Genomic DNA, 18834 nt, shown 5'->3' on the forward strand with positions numbered 1-18834 from the left:
AGAGAGGACATAATCCATCATCCACACAAGCAGAGAACGACAAGCCATATGTCAGAGGCTGTTAAACTGCATGGTTCTTACATTTTTTGAATTTTTCAAGTGGGTTTTTTCCAAAGCCTCTCTCTGCTAACATTTTATAAAGGCACATCCAAATTATTCACCTACAACTTAAGTATTACTCAACGTGTTCCATTTTAGTTTTTAGTTAAAAGTGAAGTGGATAGCGTCTCGGGCTGCTGTGACAACCACAAAACCACGGCTGTGTCAAGCATTGGGTTGAGTCAACAAACTGTGTAGTGATTGCGGATGTCAACTTTTCTTTTCGGTTAAAACACACAATAAAAATCTTCCCGCTGTCAATCTAGTCATCAACCAAAACTATGAAAAATGCAGCTGTATCAAATAAAGTCTATTCAAGCATGAAGACTATTTTGAAGGCTAAATTGGCCACATCTAGAAATGCTCATTTTCTCTTCTCCTCTCTCTTCTGTCTCAATCCAATTCGAACATGCCGATACATTTATTATGCAAAGGAATTGAGAAGTATCGCACCCTTTTGTGTCTCACTGCTAAGAATATTCACAAAAGTTTTTCATTGTTTCATTCGCAGCATTTGAAACAGATGCTGGCTGGGAGCAAAATTAGCTTCGGTGTTAGATGCAGAATTTCAAATGTATGTTTTCATTTAGTTCCAATATGTGAAAATAAACAAATAGAAAATACAAGTGACAATTTCAGTTTACTGCTAAAAGGTCTGATACATGACATGAGATGAAGGTCACATTAGACATCCGTCTTTACCTTCCGTTTCCGAGGTATGGGGTCCTCAAACATGAAGTGTGTGTTTTCTGTGATATCCTCACTGACATCATCACCCTGGGACGAGAGCAGGAAGTTCTTGTTGGTATCGTTGGACAGAGGTGGGGACGGTGTGGAGGGCACCGATTGGTCGCTGGCATCCCAGCTCCAGTTGCCGCTAGTGGAACTGCTGTAGCTAGCCGACAACACTTCTTTCCAGGCCCTGTTGGCTGGCTCTGGGACTGTTTGAAGAATACACACAGGTTACTTCAGATTAACTGCAACACAATATATACTATAAACTACAGACTTTATATCCACTTTAACAATGTTTGGAAATTCATAACAATCTTGACCCAAATCCTACCGCTGAAATGGGAATAAAAATCTTTAAGAGGCCCAGATATAAACCATGACAGCCTGTTTAATATGTCGATTCTAATATCTATAATACCTTACATGTAGTAGCAGTAGACACTCTAACAATTTTCATTAAGATATACTGAGCTCTGCTAATTAAGCCCGACACAGCTTCAATTTCCTGAACAGGTGATGCACTATTTACAAGTCTTGTCCCACAATCCTTTCATACACTCGGGCTTTTATGACAAATCCAATATTGCTTATCCTGTAAACTTAATAAACACACTGGCTTGATCTGCAAAACATGTGAAAAAAATTGACTTTGACAGAGGAATCCACATCATGTGGGCTGGGGATTAATGTATACAAACCAATAACTATATTATCCTATAGAAATATAAGGAGTTGAATCTCAGTTCAAATGAAGATGTAGTTTTGACGAGTTCGTGTTTTTGTTGAGGATTACTGTTCAACTTGACAGAATTACATCAGGCTGGGAGTAAAGCATGTCATAACTTTTACTAAGTGACACAAATCATATAAAAATCAAAGAACAGCCACTTTCATGTTTTAATGGTGTTGAGGGAAGTATGGAGCAAGTGGTGTTAATGGAGGGGACACACAATGGGATTTTTACTCAAAACTGCTACTTGCGTACACTATGCAGACATTTTTATGAGACTTGACCAAACTGTGATAAATCAACTAAGGTCCCGTCTCTGCAACACTTCATATTCAATAAACCTTTCATCACGCTTAGCTCCTCCCAACCCCACAGCATCCTCTGCTGAATTCAACAATAAACATTCACATTAATGTAGATTGATTTGTGCTTTGATACAGCCTTTTGTGATATTAACTTCAACATCTTGCTTTATGGAAAGCAAAAACAATAGCTTTATTTTAAATGTTGTTTAAAAAAAAAAAAAAAAGCTTTGCCATCAGGTGGGGTTGGCATGGCGATGGAAACCACAGTATTACTTGAAAGAGCAAATATGGTCAGGGCTGAACAGTTGGCAGTAAGAGATGAATCTGGATAAAAGTGCATGCAAACAAAGATAAGGGAATAGAGCTAATAATACTTTAAAATGCTCTACCATTGGATGAATACAGCTTGAGCTTAGAACAGAGATCAGTCAGCATCTCCATCTGTGTCAGGCTAAACTAACATCTTCCCACTGTCCCCTGCTTTGCTTTACATAACTAAAAGTGTGCAACAGGGGATTTGAAGTGCATGTACTTCATTTGCTAAAACGGTAGATGATCAGCTGCCAGGATAAATACAGCTGGAGCCGTGGCAGTGGTGTTACCTGTGGATGCAGAGGAAGGGTGGAGCACCAAAGGGGATGTGGACAGTGAGGTCAGGACAGTGGCAGCCATCACCTCCTTATCAGCATGACCTGAGGGCTTCCTGCAAAACACACAAATATAGATTTGACCACACAGGCATAATGTTTGAACAAATCAAACATGAGTCATACTCTGTAAGAGAATGCGTTGTTTTGACTGTTTGTGTGTTTGTGTGTGTAATGGAAAATGATTTCATAAGAAGAAGCCTGGTCTCCAGAGAAAACTAGAAAATCCCTGTCAACCCCAAAAGTTTCAGGAAATTTGATATTGGTAACAAATCCAGCAACAGGAGCCAGTGCACACAGAGACAAATGAATCTGAGGGAACCTATTAGTTCTGTGTATGTTGCATGTGTGTACGCATGAGGATGTAATAGAAAGTCTCTAGAGAGAAGGTTTTGTGGCGTGCTTCTGCACAGCTTTTTGCAACGCAGCTCTGAGAGAGCGAGAGAGATACTTACTCCTCCCCTCCTGCTCAGTGCACTCCATGCTGAGCAGTCCACTCCAAAGCTTAAACCTTATTTATACTGCCCACTTGAACTGGCAGCATAATATATATACACACATTGCACATACATGCACAGTGTGCTCAAAGAGTATGCCTTGGCAACCGGTGTTAAAATAAAAATATGACTGAGCACAGAAGTCATTTGTGCCATCCTGCAAAGAAGCACAAATGTCTCGGCTTGACAATACCTATTCTCTCAGTCTATTATATTTTGCACCCTTAACCTCTGTTCTTGTTGTCCTTGAAAGTGAAATACGGGGAAAATTATTCAATGCAGGGCCAAGAACTCACCCACACACATAAAACTCTCATGTAAAATCCCTAAACCCCGTACAACGTGGCGAATAGCTATGTGCTGTGTGTAGCATACAAAACAAAATGCTGTGAAATGTTAACATACGACTGCACACACTAACACGCATGCACAAACACAAAGCAGACAGTTATACACAGACAGACAAAGATACACATGGTCTGCAGCTTTAAGAGGTCCTTGTCCCGCCCCCAGACTTCTCCACTACACAACCAGAGTAAACTGGTTTGAGGCTTTCTCTCAGCCAAGCCCTAAGCCCTGGCAGAGATCCACTCTGAGTCTCAATGCGCACACACAGAGACACACTCAACACAAAAACTTCACTCTAGTGTTCACAAGCACGCACAAAACTAGATTTTAAATGAGCAAGGCTACATGTACCTGCTCACACTCACTCACACACACACCATTAAAATTTGACTAGATTTAAAAACACTGTGTGACTCAGAAAAAGTTTAGAAAAGTTTCTCAGCTCCCACGCTGATGAGAATGTGTTAGATGTAGAGGAATGTACGAGATATGGAGGAATCTGAACACTATGTGTGTGTGTGTGTGTGTGCTCTGAATACAATGCAGGCGGCTGGCAAAACAGTTGTGTGCAATTATAAATACCAACATCGATAGAATCACAGTAGGCAAAGAATAATATCAAGACCACTACAGCAGAAGACACACATAACCCAGAGGAGAGACTGGTGATACACATGTGCACAACACAACACACACAAATACACGTTTGCATAAACACACACGCAGTCTGGACGAGAGATAAAGAGATAACAAGATTAGCCGTGTCCTGTTGCAGTCATTAGCCTTGTTTTCAGCACTAAACAGGGTCAACCAGGGACAGGCTTTTGATTTATGGATCTCTGTCTATTTTTAATAACATTTCTCTATTTTTCTCATTTTGTTACTAATATGGACGTGTTGTCAGTTTCACTCAGGAGAACAAGAAGTGTTGTTTTCAACTCTGCTGCTAAAGTGCCATTGAGACTGTCCATGGTGTTGAGAAGTGGTACTAATAACACAACGTTTACAGTCGTGTTTGTCTGTATGTGTGTGTGTAGTGAGACAGTTTAGAAAAGAAATACAAATACAACCTATTAGTTGATTCCAGACTCTAATTCAAACTTTGATACCCCCCTCCTCTACCCGCCTCTCTCTTACTCATATACACACACACAGATACCAACACACGCCAAACCCCATTAATACCCACAACTCCTCCTCCAACCCTTCCACCCACCCTGATTTCCTGACATTGAGCTTTTTCCTTCCTCTGCTTCCCGGCAGAACCTCGATACTCCACCACAGTTGTATTACATCTGGTGCGAGTGTTTGTATGTGTGCGTTTGTTAAGCAATAAATACAATAAACACTAATGGCATGTTAAAAACAGAGGGCCGGTTGGTGAGTGACTCGCACTCTTGCTGACAGTGGAAAAGCTAATCTACTGTTGCTATCAGACTTTGATATAAATTGTTTACACCAGGTTAGATGCAGACGGGTGCCAGATTCTGCCATCGTAAAAGCAGCTCGCACAAATAACGGCCCTGTCATTCCTGTTCACTGCTCACTCTGATGAACGGATCAGTGCCTGCGGATCAGATACTGTAAATGGCATGATCCTCTCCTCTCTCTATCATCTGTTGTCTGTCAGTCTGTGAAATTACTATGGAGCTATAAAACTTGGGGGGAGTGGAGGGCGGACTAAAGAGTGACTTTATTGATGCAACAGTAAATCTGTCTGCATCTTTTTATGCAAGGCTTTATTTTGGAGCATGTTAAACTAGGGATGCCTTTATTTAGCGGCCAGAGAGAGGCCACTGGAGAGTAGAGGTTCTTGTCAACAAAGTTGGTCTGTGTGTATGTGTATGTATGTGTGTGTGGGGGTGTGTGAGAAAGGGGAAGGGTGTTTTGGGGTTTCTTGGTTTTTGACTCCCCAAATATAGATGTTTACAAAAACAGTCCGCCCATGATGCATTTATGGGATGCAGTAAATTTAATGATGACATGATAAACATAACAGTCCTCCCCCATATACGCAGATGAACATGTGTAGGCAGTAGGCACATATAAAGACTGTGTTGTAAGTGAGGAATTTAAGGTAGAATAGTGACACAACTCATACGCTGTCATATTTACAGACCCTGTCACTGATAAGATATGTGTTTTATGAGACAGGTACTATGCCTCGAAGGGAAGCCCCGTTGTACTCTGGGTGTGAATGTGTGTACAAGCGTTTGTGGATGTCTCTGATTGGAGCATTCTGCATACTTAAATACAAGCACTAAAAAAAACATGCACTCACTCCCAAGCACACACAAACTCACTCACTCACTCACTCACTCATTTGTGCATGTGAAGAAAAAAAACACAACTCACACACCCTCTCACCTTCCTTCCTCCCTAAACTTGTATTGGCCTTGCCTACTAGGCCCAGAACCCTCCCCTCAGGCAGCGGCACAACACATGGGCCAGCTTAAGTCAACAAGCCAGGCCCAGGCACATAGCTAGAGAGAGAGAGGGAGGGGGGGAGGGAGGGAGGGAGAGAGAGACACAGAGAGAGAGAGAGCGAGAGAGAGAGAGAGAGACTACCAATCTGAGCCAAGAGACAAGTAGTGACAGCAAGCTGCATGCGTAGAACGGGAGAAAGTAATGTATATCCAAGCACTGGTGTGTTGTGTGCATTAAAGGTTAACCTTTACAGACCATCCTGCACTAAATCAAAATGAGTCCTTTTTTGACCATGTGTACTTGTGTACTTTGTACTTGTACTTTTATATATAGCCCAGCCTAAATATGATATATATAATATATATAGCCTACACATAAAATTTCAATTAACATAATGACAGATCATCTTGAACAGTGGTGGGAGCGAGCCAGCGAGAAAAAGAGACGTTGGATAATTTGATTTACAACGTCGGTTGCAGCATCATCGTCGTGTGTTTATCAATGTGAGCAGGGAGAGGAAGAGATTATACGTACACAGAAAAGGTCATGTGGTGTTAAACTTTTGGGCTTTTATAATTAACCTCTTCGGCGTTGTATATTGATAAGCCGAGCGCCAGCAAGCGGGGTTGAGACACTTAACGAGGTTTATTATTTAGCTACAAAGTAATGGTAACTGGTTGTGTCTGCCCTGACCAGATTCTGAAGCAGTGGTAATAATTAAGGAGCGGAAACCCTGTTTAACGAAAGAAACTTGTTTTTTTGCCTTGAGTATCGGCGGCTGGTATCAGCAGCCTTTACAAGTACCGATACTTTGAAATAAGGTTGGTATCGGCCCGATTTTACTCGCCCATCCCTAATAATAATAATAATCTACGAATGGGATTGGGCAATACAAAAGCAACACCAATCATAGTCAGCATGCACTGTGTCTCACACACACTTTGTGAAAGTTCAATACAATGCAGGCATTGTTCTGTTTTGGTGATCTGTCACGTTGCACCTGAGCATTAATCACAGGTGATCAGTTTAAGGTGATTGGTGACTAGAAGCATCAACTCGTCTACTGATCAGTATTTCTAACAAAAGAACAACCAATCAATATTGGCAGCCAATCAATTGCGTCATCCCTAAATCCAGGATCAGATTGAGCATTTTTGTGAGATGATTCTTGAGATTTCCCAACAAAAACATGTGGATTCCCACACCGGGACCGAAGAGGAAAGTTGGACTCTGATACTGCAAATGGTGATATGACACCACCCTGTTGCTGTTTGGCACTAACCCCACCCAGTACTGTAGTGGGCTCTCCACTGTTGTTGGGGAGACGACCGGGCCTTCCCTCTATATTTAACACAGCACCTCTGCTCTAGTTACCAGCCCAGTAGAAATCTCCAGGAGCTGCCTTGAAATTTGAAAAAAAAAAAGCAGCCCAGTGAGGCTGCACACAAAAAACTTGACATGTTCATTGGTAGTGTATTGACCTTCCTTAGTTAGATTTTTCATCTGTTTTTCAGCCAAACCTAATCTAATCGCCATGTGTATCCCACCTGTTTGGCAAAACTAAGACTGTGTTTACCAGAACATGACTTCCCACACACCCCCCAACCCTCCCCCCAACACACACACACACACACACACTGTTTGCTGTTTGTGAAAGAGCAAACTATGAACATTTTACAGCGACTCTCCAAGTCTACAGGTACAGCAGACGATTGATTCGTTCTAAAGAGACTGTGTGAAACCTGTGTGTCACGGGCTGCTTAGAGGAAACCAGTTTTAGAAGGTCAAGAGAAAGAAGGAAGACAGGGTGGAAAGTCTCAGTAGATTACTTTGTTTTGAGATGGCTGTCCAAAAACCTTATCTATTTTGTATCCGGATGATTTCAAAGATGTGCTGAGTTTAATATGGTGGGTCTAGTTTTCACGAGGGCTGTACACTGCCAACAATAATCTCTGCTCTCCCCCAGAGCCCTGGAGGTGGTCTCTTTAAATAGCACTTATCCATCCAATATGTGATCAACATGATCCCCAAAACAGGCACCAGGGTGTATTTGTGTGTCTCTGTATGAACTGTATGCATATGCATGTGTGCCAGTTTCTTGATATCCAGAGCGGCTGTGTGTGTGTGCTTCGCATTGGCATGAAGACTGGTGTGTGACCTTGGCAGCTAAAAAAGCTGGAAAACACTGTCACACGTAAACAAAACCAACTTTCAAACGCCACTCTGTTTGAGCTATGATTGGATACACATTCAGCACATACTGACAGCATTTTCACATTGCTTTTTTTTTCTTTTTCCTAAACTGTTTCTCTTCATTATCTCCTCTGAACACAAACAAATGCAAATGCACAGAGCGGCAGAGATATGCTCACCAAAAATAGGAGTAATGTCATGAGATAGACGCTCCCTTAGGCAAAGCTTTTCCTTAATTCCTCTCTTAAACATATGCTCACATTGCTCATCCTCATTCACACTCAGAATGTGAGGGAGGCTGACGAAGAAAGGCACGGGAACCACAAAGCCACATGACAATTGTTAACCATTCTTCTTTACTGTCATATGTCCTGATATGCATCTCTCTTTACTGGTTTCTTTCAGCCTATTTAGGCCTCAAAGGACCGTGATTGGCTCTAAAAGGAAACGGGACTGTGCGCTGTTTATGTAGACGAGCGAGCCTGTTATCTTAAAGCATGCCGAGTGATAACGGCGGAGATGGAGGCTTTTGAAAATGTGACTTATCAGCGCACACACATAAAGTCAAAAATAAAGGCAATGGTACAATGAAGTCAAACCGGGATGTCTTGTATAATAAGGCAATGTTGTGACAACTGAAGCTATTAGAACTGACCAGGCTGGTGTTGATGATGGTCTGCCTGCTGTGCAGCCCCCGACAGCTGCCCCATCCACACCCACTATTAATAGAACACCCACTGCTCTCCGTCTCACTATCCCTCCGTCACCCATCATCGTGCCTCAGCTCCACTGTATTACGTAACGCCCTCTGTCCCTCGCTCCCTATCTCACTTCCTTCAGTTTGCAGGCAGATAGTCAAGACTGGTAGTAAACAGACTGCCCCTTGACCCAACACATGCCTGGCTGCACACCCCTCCCGCTCTTCATCCTCTGTCCTGATCACCCTCTTATTTTGGTATTTCTGCCATGGCTGTATGTTTTAGAAATAAGTAGTTGATGTAATTTCTACATGTAAATAGGCATCAGTCACTGTGTGTGTATGTGTGAGCATCTCTGTAACCCGGCCATTGCTGTGCAGCGTATACGCATGTTGCCCCTTATGTAAGTCCCCAGGCTCTGAGCCCCCTGGAGAGGGAGAGGCTGTTAGGCAGGAGTCGTGTCTCTTTAATGTGGGCTGTGAGTGTAAGGCTATTCAGAACCAGGACAAAAAGCCCTCTCTTTCTCTCTCTTGATCCTCGAATGCAATCTGTAGCCTTAGGACCAAACACAAACAACGGACAGCTTTGTTGTGGCAAAATAATAGAGGATAGGATAGACAGAAAGGAAAGGGCATGATTCCCTCTGTCATGTCTGACTCCCCACTTCTGCTCTATATGTCATAATAAAGCATAGAAACAGAATTATATACACATACTCATACTCACAAGTTATTGAGACGGGATTAACCTGTATGGACAACCTCAAGATTAGAGTCAAGCTCGTAACGCACGATCCACTGTGAGAAAATGCTGACACAGCAGAAGCAATTAACTGGTTGACGACAGAGAGGATCATGACGCACCGACTTGACTTGCACGGCGTGCCCACATCTCGTGGAAATAGCTGGACATGGGAAAATTGTGGGTCATTACATTTGCAGTGCGAGTGTGCCAAGTACTGGCAAACACCGGCTGAAAAATATAAATGAAAGACATAAAATCATAAAAAAAATATTGCTTGCACATCCAACACTATAAAACAGAACACAAACATGTGGAATAAAACTAAAATTGGTCTTCAAATGCAGCATTAACACATGGATGACAATCCACAAAGGTTCTCTGGTCAAACTGGCTGACAACTGCCAGTGCCTTACTTTATGACCCCACTGTCACTTCAGGCTACGACACAAAAAGATTAACGCGTAGCTATAGCAACTTCCCTTGTAACTTCTGTCCATCCCCTCCAATAACAATGTTGTTGCTAGGGGAATGAAGGGCAGTCTCTCTTTAGCAGTGGCCTTAGTATTTTTCCCCTCTTCCACACAGGGAGGCAAACAAGACAGACTCTTCTGCATGAAAACACTGCTTCCTTATCAAAATGCTTGTCCTTTTTCATTTGAGTCATGAGTTGATGCAGCGAGGCAGAGGAGTCAGCCAAGTAGGTTTTTTTTTTTTTTTTTTTACTTTCTCAGTGAAAAACATTTGTATTCCTTTTTTCGACATACTGTACATAAACTAAGATATTTTATTGAGTTCCTGAGTCATCCTGAGTCATAGAGCCACCTGTTTGTTCAGTGAATATTAAGATAAAAACAAGATCACATAAACTAAGAACAGCTAATACTACACATCATCACCTAAGCCTGTTTCTTTTTTGATTGAAACATGAAAACAGAAGAGAAAATGACAGTGTCATAGCACATATTCCTTTAAACATGAAGCAAGTTAAGTGAAAAACAGGGTAAAAATAGATATAAAAAGGAAGATGGGAACCGACAAAAACAGAAAAATAACATCTTGAAACATGGGACGCAGATTAAAATGTTGGAGAGCCCCAAAGTGGTCAGTTCTCTTTCTGCAGTGCTCATACTCTTATTTTGTTCCTCATTCTTCACTTCCCACTCCCTCCCTCGCCTGCTCTTGAGATTTGCCCTCCTGCCATCACAAGCCAGAGCAAGCCTTTGCCTGGTTTCCTGTGTTTTGCAAAAGCAAACTAATGCTGTTCCAAAGCCACTCTGCTCTACTTATTCCCATGAAGCCAAATATCTTCAGGCCAGCGTCAGACAGACAAAGCCTCAAGCCAGTAAAATAAACTGATCAGTATCTTTTTTTTCTTGCGAGAGAAAGTGATAGAGCTGGGGGCTTAGACGAGTAAAGTGCTAAAGGTGTAGAAAACTACAGTGGTTTGGCTGCAGATTTGAGAGAGTGACGGAGCCTCCGGATGATGGTTTGATTTTAAGACTGAGTTGGACTGACTGCTCAGATAAAGCAGCTTACACTATTACTTCAGTTTAAAAATGTGATGCCTGGGCTCGTTCAGCACAAGTTATGAACAAAAACCGATCTGTCTGCCTAACACCTTAGTGTCTGAAAGCTCTGGCACACTTATCATGCATCTACAGTATCAGAATCCAACGTCTATGGGTTATATGAAAATGTGAACAAACTTGTAATCTAAACTATGAAAGTCCGTGAATGCTTTAACCATAATAGAGTCAATGAGCACTACACAAGGTGTGGTGACATTTACATGTACAATTTCTTTGAAGTTACATTACCATTATTAACCGGGTGTTGGTGCACTGTAAAAAATTTTTAATGAATTTGATGCAGGCATTTAACAGTACATTAACTAAAAATATTTGTGCATGCCTGTTGGTGCAAAGAGCCTGGGTATTTATTGAGAAGAAAGAAGACATCTGAGTTGGGAATCTAATGTATATCTATTTAACCTTTATTTAACCAGGTAGCCCAAAGTGACATTTTTATCGACATTTTCATTTTTGTAATTTTAATTTTCATAAATTAATATATTTCATTTGTTCAAGTGTTCTAATCCTCAAGTCGGTGAGTAGGCTAGCCCTTGTGCATTATCCCATCCTTGGCCACCTACTGGACCAATCAGAGTTCACTGCACATGACCCAATAATATAGCAAAAACCAAAAACAAACAAAACTTAAAATTCTAGACTCCCAATCGATCTTCTGGCCCAGCGCCTACAAAAGCCATTCACCTCTTTCCAAAGTATCAGTTTCACCATCCTACAGGAGGAGGCAGTGACACCACTGGGAATATGGAAAGGAAAATGGCCCTTCTATCACCCTGCTGCGCCAGCAATGGGATAGTTAATAAGACGAATGGAGGCAATAAGAGCACATTATGGAAACACTGGAGAGATGAAGATGATAAAACAGAGCATCTACTTTCAGACAGAGAGCTGCTCATCCATGAGACATCTGAGGTGATATTAAACCATACTGCTTTATGGGTGGCCCTAGTGACTCACCAGGTAAAGCACATAACATGTAGGCTTTGTCCTATGGGTTCAAGTCTGAACTGTGGCTATCTTCCACTGTTCTTCTGAAATAATAACCCAGCCCAGAGAAAATACATACTGCTATACATAGCAGTACATTGTATAGCATTTTATCATTTGTGAAATGTGATTGCCGAGTTTTACTGAACAGGATGAGACTGACTGTTTGTTGGATGCAACTGGTTGGTCCCCCTGTGAGAGTAGGACATTTTTTAACAAGGCCAAAGCCGGGCAATGGTCAGATTAGGGCAGACTCTTTCTCCTGAACAGACAAACAAGCAGATGGGAGAGCTTGCCAGACACAGCCAGCAGCCCTGGCCCAGGGAAAGTCAGGCCCTGTGTGACTGAAGTGTTTTTCTGTCGAACAGTCAGGCCTGTCTACAGCCAAGTCTCTTCACTATCTGACTTATGGACACACACAACAAAACACAATAAAAGGCTGAGGCTTTTGCATATTAAATATGATACATCTGCAATCTTTGCAGAATGAAAGTTAAAACATCTACACGTCAATGCCAACTAAGTAAATTCAATCTGCTGATGAAGATAACGTCATATTGTCACATGTTCTAAAACATTTTTCAACATTTTCAAACCTAAGCAGAGAGGAAGTAGGCAGTTAGGGTAGTTAGCATTAGGGCAAGGTTTAAGACTGGTTAATGCTGTTTAGAGAGTAGACGGGACCCTTGTGTTAAGCTAGTGAGACCTCAGAGGCTTAAATCAGATCCAGTTTCAGAAATGCCAACAATTACACCACATTCATACAGCCAAGACGTGTAGACATGCACGTACTTGGCACCACATGCCTCTTTTACTGCATCTACATCTCTAACAAATCTGATCAAATGTAAGGGAATTTGACATGATATCCCCCAGAGACAGAGACTGCTGCTCAACATGCATATATAATGTATTACACTACCTAGTTCCTCAATACAGTGCAGTGGTGTCTTAAACTTTCACTGTTTCACTCCCCTTCGTTCTCTGTCTTGGTCTGAGAGCCTCACAGTACAGGACAATGTTGTGGCCACTTAATTACACCTTACTACAACTACCATCTTGTTTATATTATATATTGTAACTGAGCAATGTTTACCATGTGTTAATAGTAAATTAAACAAAGTGCTAGAAAGCTACATTTAAGATATGTGGATGTGATGATCATATATGTATATGGGCAAAATGTTTGAGGGATTTTTTTGTGTTTGTGTTGACTGTGTTCACTGATCTTACCTGTTTTCTAATATTTTCTTTTATGTAAACTCTTGTTCTTCTTTGCTGTATTTGATGTTCTCTCGACCCCATTGTAAATGAGGACCTTCCTCAATGGTCTTTGAGAATAAATAAAGGTTATAATATTGGCGACGCAGAGTGTAAAGTGCCATAAAAACTGTTGAAAAGTAGGTAAAAACTGGAATTTTAGTGAAGTCTTAAGCTCTAGGTCTTTAATGGCAGACTTTGCAACATAGGGCAAGTCTGTGGAATGGATAGCGAATGGATTTTGCTGAAAGTGGGACATCTTGATGCTACACCAGCTGTAATAATTTACGGGGATGACAGTCACAAATTTTGCATTTACTGGTCTTATACTTCTGATTTCCTTTGTCTCTCTCTCACTCTCTTGGTCTTTCTCTCACGCCCTCGGTCTTCCACCATTTCCTCACAGTATAATTATGGTGAAGAAAACACAGTGTTAACAAAATTAGTATACACACCCACATATATATATAATATGTGTATATACTGTATATATATATATATATAACCAGATTATAAATATAACCAGATTGAGGCAGATCAGACAAGAGCAAGGAAAACCAAAAGGGTTTAGAAAAGACACTAAAGATCAGCATTTCCCTTTAGCATTGATAACAAGCAAGACAAATGAAATATGTAAAGCTCTGAGAGACTACGACACTAGTGATTATTGTGTAATAAGTGAACATTTGCGCGTCAAAATGAAAACAAGTGTATTGGTAGAAATGCATCCTATCAGAGACGAGAGAAAATTACACACATTGTAAAAAATCTCTGTGTTCCCATGTCCTGGAACAGCTACAAGACTTCCTTGAGTTATTTGGGCAGTAACCAGTGCTCTGCTCTGCACCTGACTGAACAGCTTCACACACTCAGTGCTTTATGCAGTGGCATGTTGGTGCTGGAAGCCACCTACACTAAAGTTAAGCAGGGATACTTTCTACCTCTCCCCAGGCCGGAAATCTCCACGTTATCTTGGCAGCGGTCAGAGAAGTCCAGGGGTGTTTGTCTGCTCCTGTTTAAAGAGACTCGACTCAAAAAACCTCTCCTAGCCAAAACACCTTTTCACATGATACACACTGGGTGCGAGACTTAAATCTTTTTCATAACTTTTTAGTGTAAACTTAAGTAAAAATAAAAAATAATTTTAAAATTGAGCTCTAACAATAATTTAATTCATCAAATAGTAAACTATTTGTTTTAATAATTAACTTTAAGTAAATATGACAAACAGTTGTTTCTTCAAGCAAAATGAAATCAAAAGACAGCACACATTTTTTTTAGTCTCAATAGTTACATTTCTATTTTGGATTTGTCACTGTGGGGTATTCAACGAGAACTACTGAAGGAAGAAATAATTTAAATCACTTTAGCATAAAGACTGTGACTTAATAAAATGTGAAACGGTGAAGGGGCCTGATAACTTTTATGATTGTGCTGCATGTGTAAATATTACTGACAGGCTCAACACAGCAGAGCAAACACTTTGTTGAGGTGTGAGGAGAACAACATTATTAGCAGACCAGCGTCAAATGAAACCTGACTACCTCACTATGGCTACAGAAGGAAAAGTGTGTGTGTGTATGTTAAGTGTGAGAGTAAAGGGGGAGGAGGATAGAAAAGAAAATACCACTAATCCGTTCACTTCTAGAGCTACTTTATTGCTTGTTTTGTCCTCCAGCACTATTTGTTAGAGAGCACAAGGATAAGTCATTATCCTGGCCCACAGAGCTCTATTGTTAAGGATGTGCATATAAACACACACACACATACACACTTAAGGATACACACAGAGCATAGGGGGTTTCTAGGAACTGGGCCCACTGGTTTTAGCAAGCTGGGTGTGGCATGCTGTTTACAATGGTTTATTAGAGCTGAATGTTTTGAAATGTATTTTAATGAAGTTGCTAACAGTATAGCAGCTGTTCAATCTTTGCAGAGTTTCGGCTTTTTATTCACACTTTGATTTTTACCCAATCTCTTGCAGGGCCAGGCATTTTGGAAAGTCACTGCCCACATTACTTAACTGTGAATCCAGTGGATTGCCAAATGTTCAGTACAGCTCCCTCTCTCTCACACACACACACACACAACTTAACTAAAAGACAGGACAGTTGGTAATCCTTTAATTACAAATGAGATCATCGACATCTGACATTATTCAGGATATAGTCAGCAACCCCAGTGAGAACTGTATTTTGCCATGTCCTGCATATTGCCATAGTGAGATGAAGGTAGCCATGATGTGTCCTGGGTTACAGACGGAGTAAAGGGGTAGAAGAGGAAATGGTGGAGCAAGGGAGAGGAGAGGGTAACTGGCAACAGTTAAATGTTTACAAGTAAAGGAAGGATGAATGAGAGTATGTAAGTATTTTTAGTTATTTCAAAACAAAGATATTAGGCTAAAATATGTTTCTTACAAAGACAGTGAAGATAAAGCGTATGCAAATGAATGCTGAGCACTAATACAAAAGCAAAGCACTGACATCAAAACAGATGTCGGACATTCAGCTCTGCACAGCACAAAGTATTAGCCATTTCTCAGACTTCTTTCTGTTTGCAGTCTGGACTGAATTTCACTGCTTGTCATCAACAGACTGGGATGACTTATGATAGAGTTGTGCAAGGCACTGTGCATGAGTGTGTGTGTTTGTATGTGAGGATATTTATAAGTACAGTGATTGAGAGCAGGAGGAGGCAAAAACCCTGAAAGTAAAAGCTTACAGGACTTTTTGAAAACAGTTTAAAAAGCTTGTTCTCAACCACCAATGATCTGATTTTGGAAGCATATTCCCCAGAGCATTGTATACATTCACAATTTTTCTTCTGGGCTGCGTTGGTTTATTTGCCAAAGCAAAAGGTAATAAAACAGGAAAGATAAGCGTAAAATCTAGGTCTTAAATGTATAATTAGATTATCTCATCATCTGTGTGATTTTAAGAAAACTGATGCTTTGAACTTGCTCAACAGTTGCTCTCCAACCTAAAAATCAAACTTTGGCTTGAGTGTGATGTCTGCAAATTTGTGATTTCAAACATTGTGAACATTCCAGTGATGAGTATGCTGTCATTTTTCAACTAAAAGTTAGTGGAAATTAAACACTGTCACATATATACTGAAGATGTGTGTTTATGAGTGTTTGCGGGAAAAACAAAAGGGATGATTGAAGAGAAAGACAAACACACGCAAGGCAGATTAGAAGTGACATTATTTTGTATAGGACCATGGAATAATCTTTCCTGGTAGAGAGAGAATCAGCATTGTTCAGAAGACTTCATCTCCTTTGGATTGCAGTAGGATTTAGCCTGCGTCCTTCACAACAAAGGGGGCGAGGGCAAAAGGCCAAGAGAAACGGAAAATGGGATGTATAGAAGATAAAACACACAAAAAGGAGAGGCGGGGTCGGGGACTGTTACTTAAATTCTGCACAAAACACCCAAACCACAAATCTCTGCAATCTTTTTCTGCTCTGATTTTATTCTGAAAGTTCTGACAGTGATTCTTATCCTTGCAGCACTGTGGTTCCTCTTTTAATTGTTTGTCCATGTCAACTGGAAAATTAATGTCACACTGGTTCACTGGACAAGAAGCCGTTGGAAATTGGATTAATTTAGAAAATTAGCTCTGAGATGAAGAAAAGTTTCATGTTTACATGTTTTGTTAATAAACTTCACAAATGAGCACCACTTTCATGAATCTTAACGATAATCCCAATGTTCAGAAATGTCACAAAAAAAGCTAACGTTAGGCTAGAATAGAAATAAACCTCAGTTGCATGACTTCAACGCCACCACCAGGGTTGTAGCATAATTACTTGAGTGCTGTACTTAAGTACATTTTTCACGTATCTGTACTTTGAGTGTTTATTTATTCATTCTTTTATAGGCATGCCAATAAGTCAAAGACAAGGAGAGAGGGATATCAAAGGGAGCAGTAATACTTGTATGAAAGATCAAGAAAAGCTGTGGGAGGGTTATGATGAAAGATGAGGAGAAGTTGGAGAACAGAGGGGGAAGCCACAGAGCAGCTGGTGTCGGTATGAAGAGCTGGGTCGAGGGGCAGAAAGACCAACTGAAGAGAGGGAAAGACAGTTGACTGTGGCATCTCTGAATGCTACTGTGAAAGAACAGGAGGTGTTCGGTACAGTAAGTGTCTATTAGTGTGGGTGAGCAAGTGATAAGGCATTTTACTGCCGTAGTGCCAGAGCTATGCAACAAGTGTTTCTTTCCATCTTGATAAGTGTTTCCTGTTTTCTCTGCCCCCTAGGGTCCCACCGGAGGGCAAATGTACATGTAGACTACTACACATGAAAAAGTATGTTAGGATCTATAATGTTACACAGAACCGATGTATGACATGCTGGAGCCACTTCTAACTTTGTCCATGTAAACAGAACAATCTCTTTGCAAAAAACATTCCCTCATCGCCATTTGCCACCTCCTCTCCTCTTCACTTATGAAATTGATTTTTATCTCTCATCTTCACTGCATACCAGATGATTAAACTCTCATTAGGGCATTGTAAACAGACATATGCACACACACACACATTTAACCAGAGCTTCTCCTGGAGGTCCTCATCACTGTTTTCAAACTGAATGATTCAGAGTCTGGTGCAAATCTGCACCCTCAAATTAAATTTTGAAAATGTCTTTGATACTTCATCCTCGCTCCTCCATGCTGATTACAAGCTGTAGAGTTAAATGATGAGCTACAACACTCTGCAGTTATGAATCGTCTATGCATCAGCCAACCAGATCCTATGGTTGACCCAGAAGCCGAGATGCCTGCTCACGTGTCCTGATCTGACCCCCCACCCTAACACCACCGCCACCAACCCCCCTTTGCATAACGCCATTCATTGAGGTCGACCTTTCACCCCTGCATGTGTCAGTGCAAGCGCCTTAACCTCTTATGGTCTAGGGCGGGAAAAAGGCTATAGGAAGATATGAAAATGCTGTATAGAATTCAATTTTATAACCAATGATTCACTGGCTTGAAAGACATAGAAGAAAATATGGTTTATATGGAAATACCACATAAAATAACCACCTGAGAGAGGAGCAGTGCTGTCTACTCCAGAGACCATGTCAGCAGTCTGGAAGTGGGTTAGACAACCCAGACAACAGTGGGGGCTGGTAGCTGTTCCTCTGACTCTGACCTTCAACAACCGGCTGTAATGTCTCCTTTGGGAGCAGAGAATTGGTGGTGGGGTGGTCGAAGGGGGATGGTGCGCTGCCTGCCTTTGCCTAAACCCTCCCGATGACTCTTAGCAGGCTGAGTCAAAGGCTGGGCAATAATTATGTTAAAAACAGAGCCGTCTCTTCCCCGCCACCACCGACTCCCCTCACTGCAGTCACTTGCTCTGGTGTCTTGTTTATGCCGATTCAGTGTTTTCTATTCATGCCGCCCCGCTGTGGTGACAGTGTACCTGACCAAGGACAGATAAGAAAGAAAAGCTTTTTGCATCAATACAAAATGCCCCGTCCCCTCTTCGTTTCGTCACACCACCTTTTTTTCTCTCATTCAGACTGGTCTTTGTTCTGTTATCAGTGAGCTGGATCCCACACTGATTAGTA

At 41.2% G+C, this 18834-nt stretch overlaps 1 protein-coding gene across 2 annotated transcripts in view; it reads right to left on the reverse strand.

The window, feature by feature from the left end:
• slc2a4rg (SLC2A4 regulator) overlaps nt 1-18834 on the reverse strand; it is a 38213-nt gene that overhangs the window by 14449 nt on the left and 4930 nt on the right. For both annotated transcript variants that reach the window (XM_083976288.1, XM_083976287.1), the window contains exons 3-4: nt 2472-2572; nt 802-1040 (exon numbers count right to left, since the gene is read on the reverse strand). In XM_083976288.1, the coding sequence (XP_083832414.1) occupies nt 802-1040; nt 2472-2572 (340 nt within the window). The remainder of the gene's footprint in view (nt 1-801; nt 1041-2471; nt 2573-18834) is intronic.

Source organism: Trachurus trachurus (genome assembly GCF_905171665.1).
Source record: "Trachurus trachurus genome assembly, chromosome: 7".
In the NCBI taxonomy this organism is placed as follows: Eukaryota; Metazoa; Chordata; class Actinopteri; order Carangiformes; family Carangidae; genus Trachurus; species Trachurus trachurus.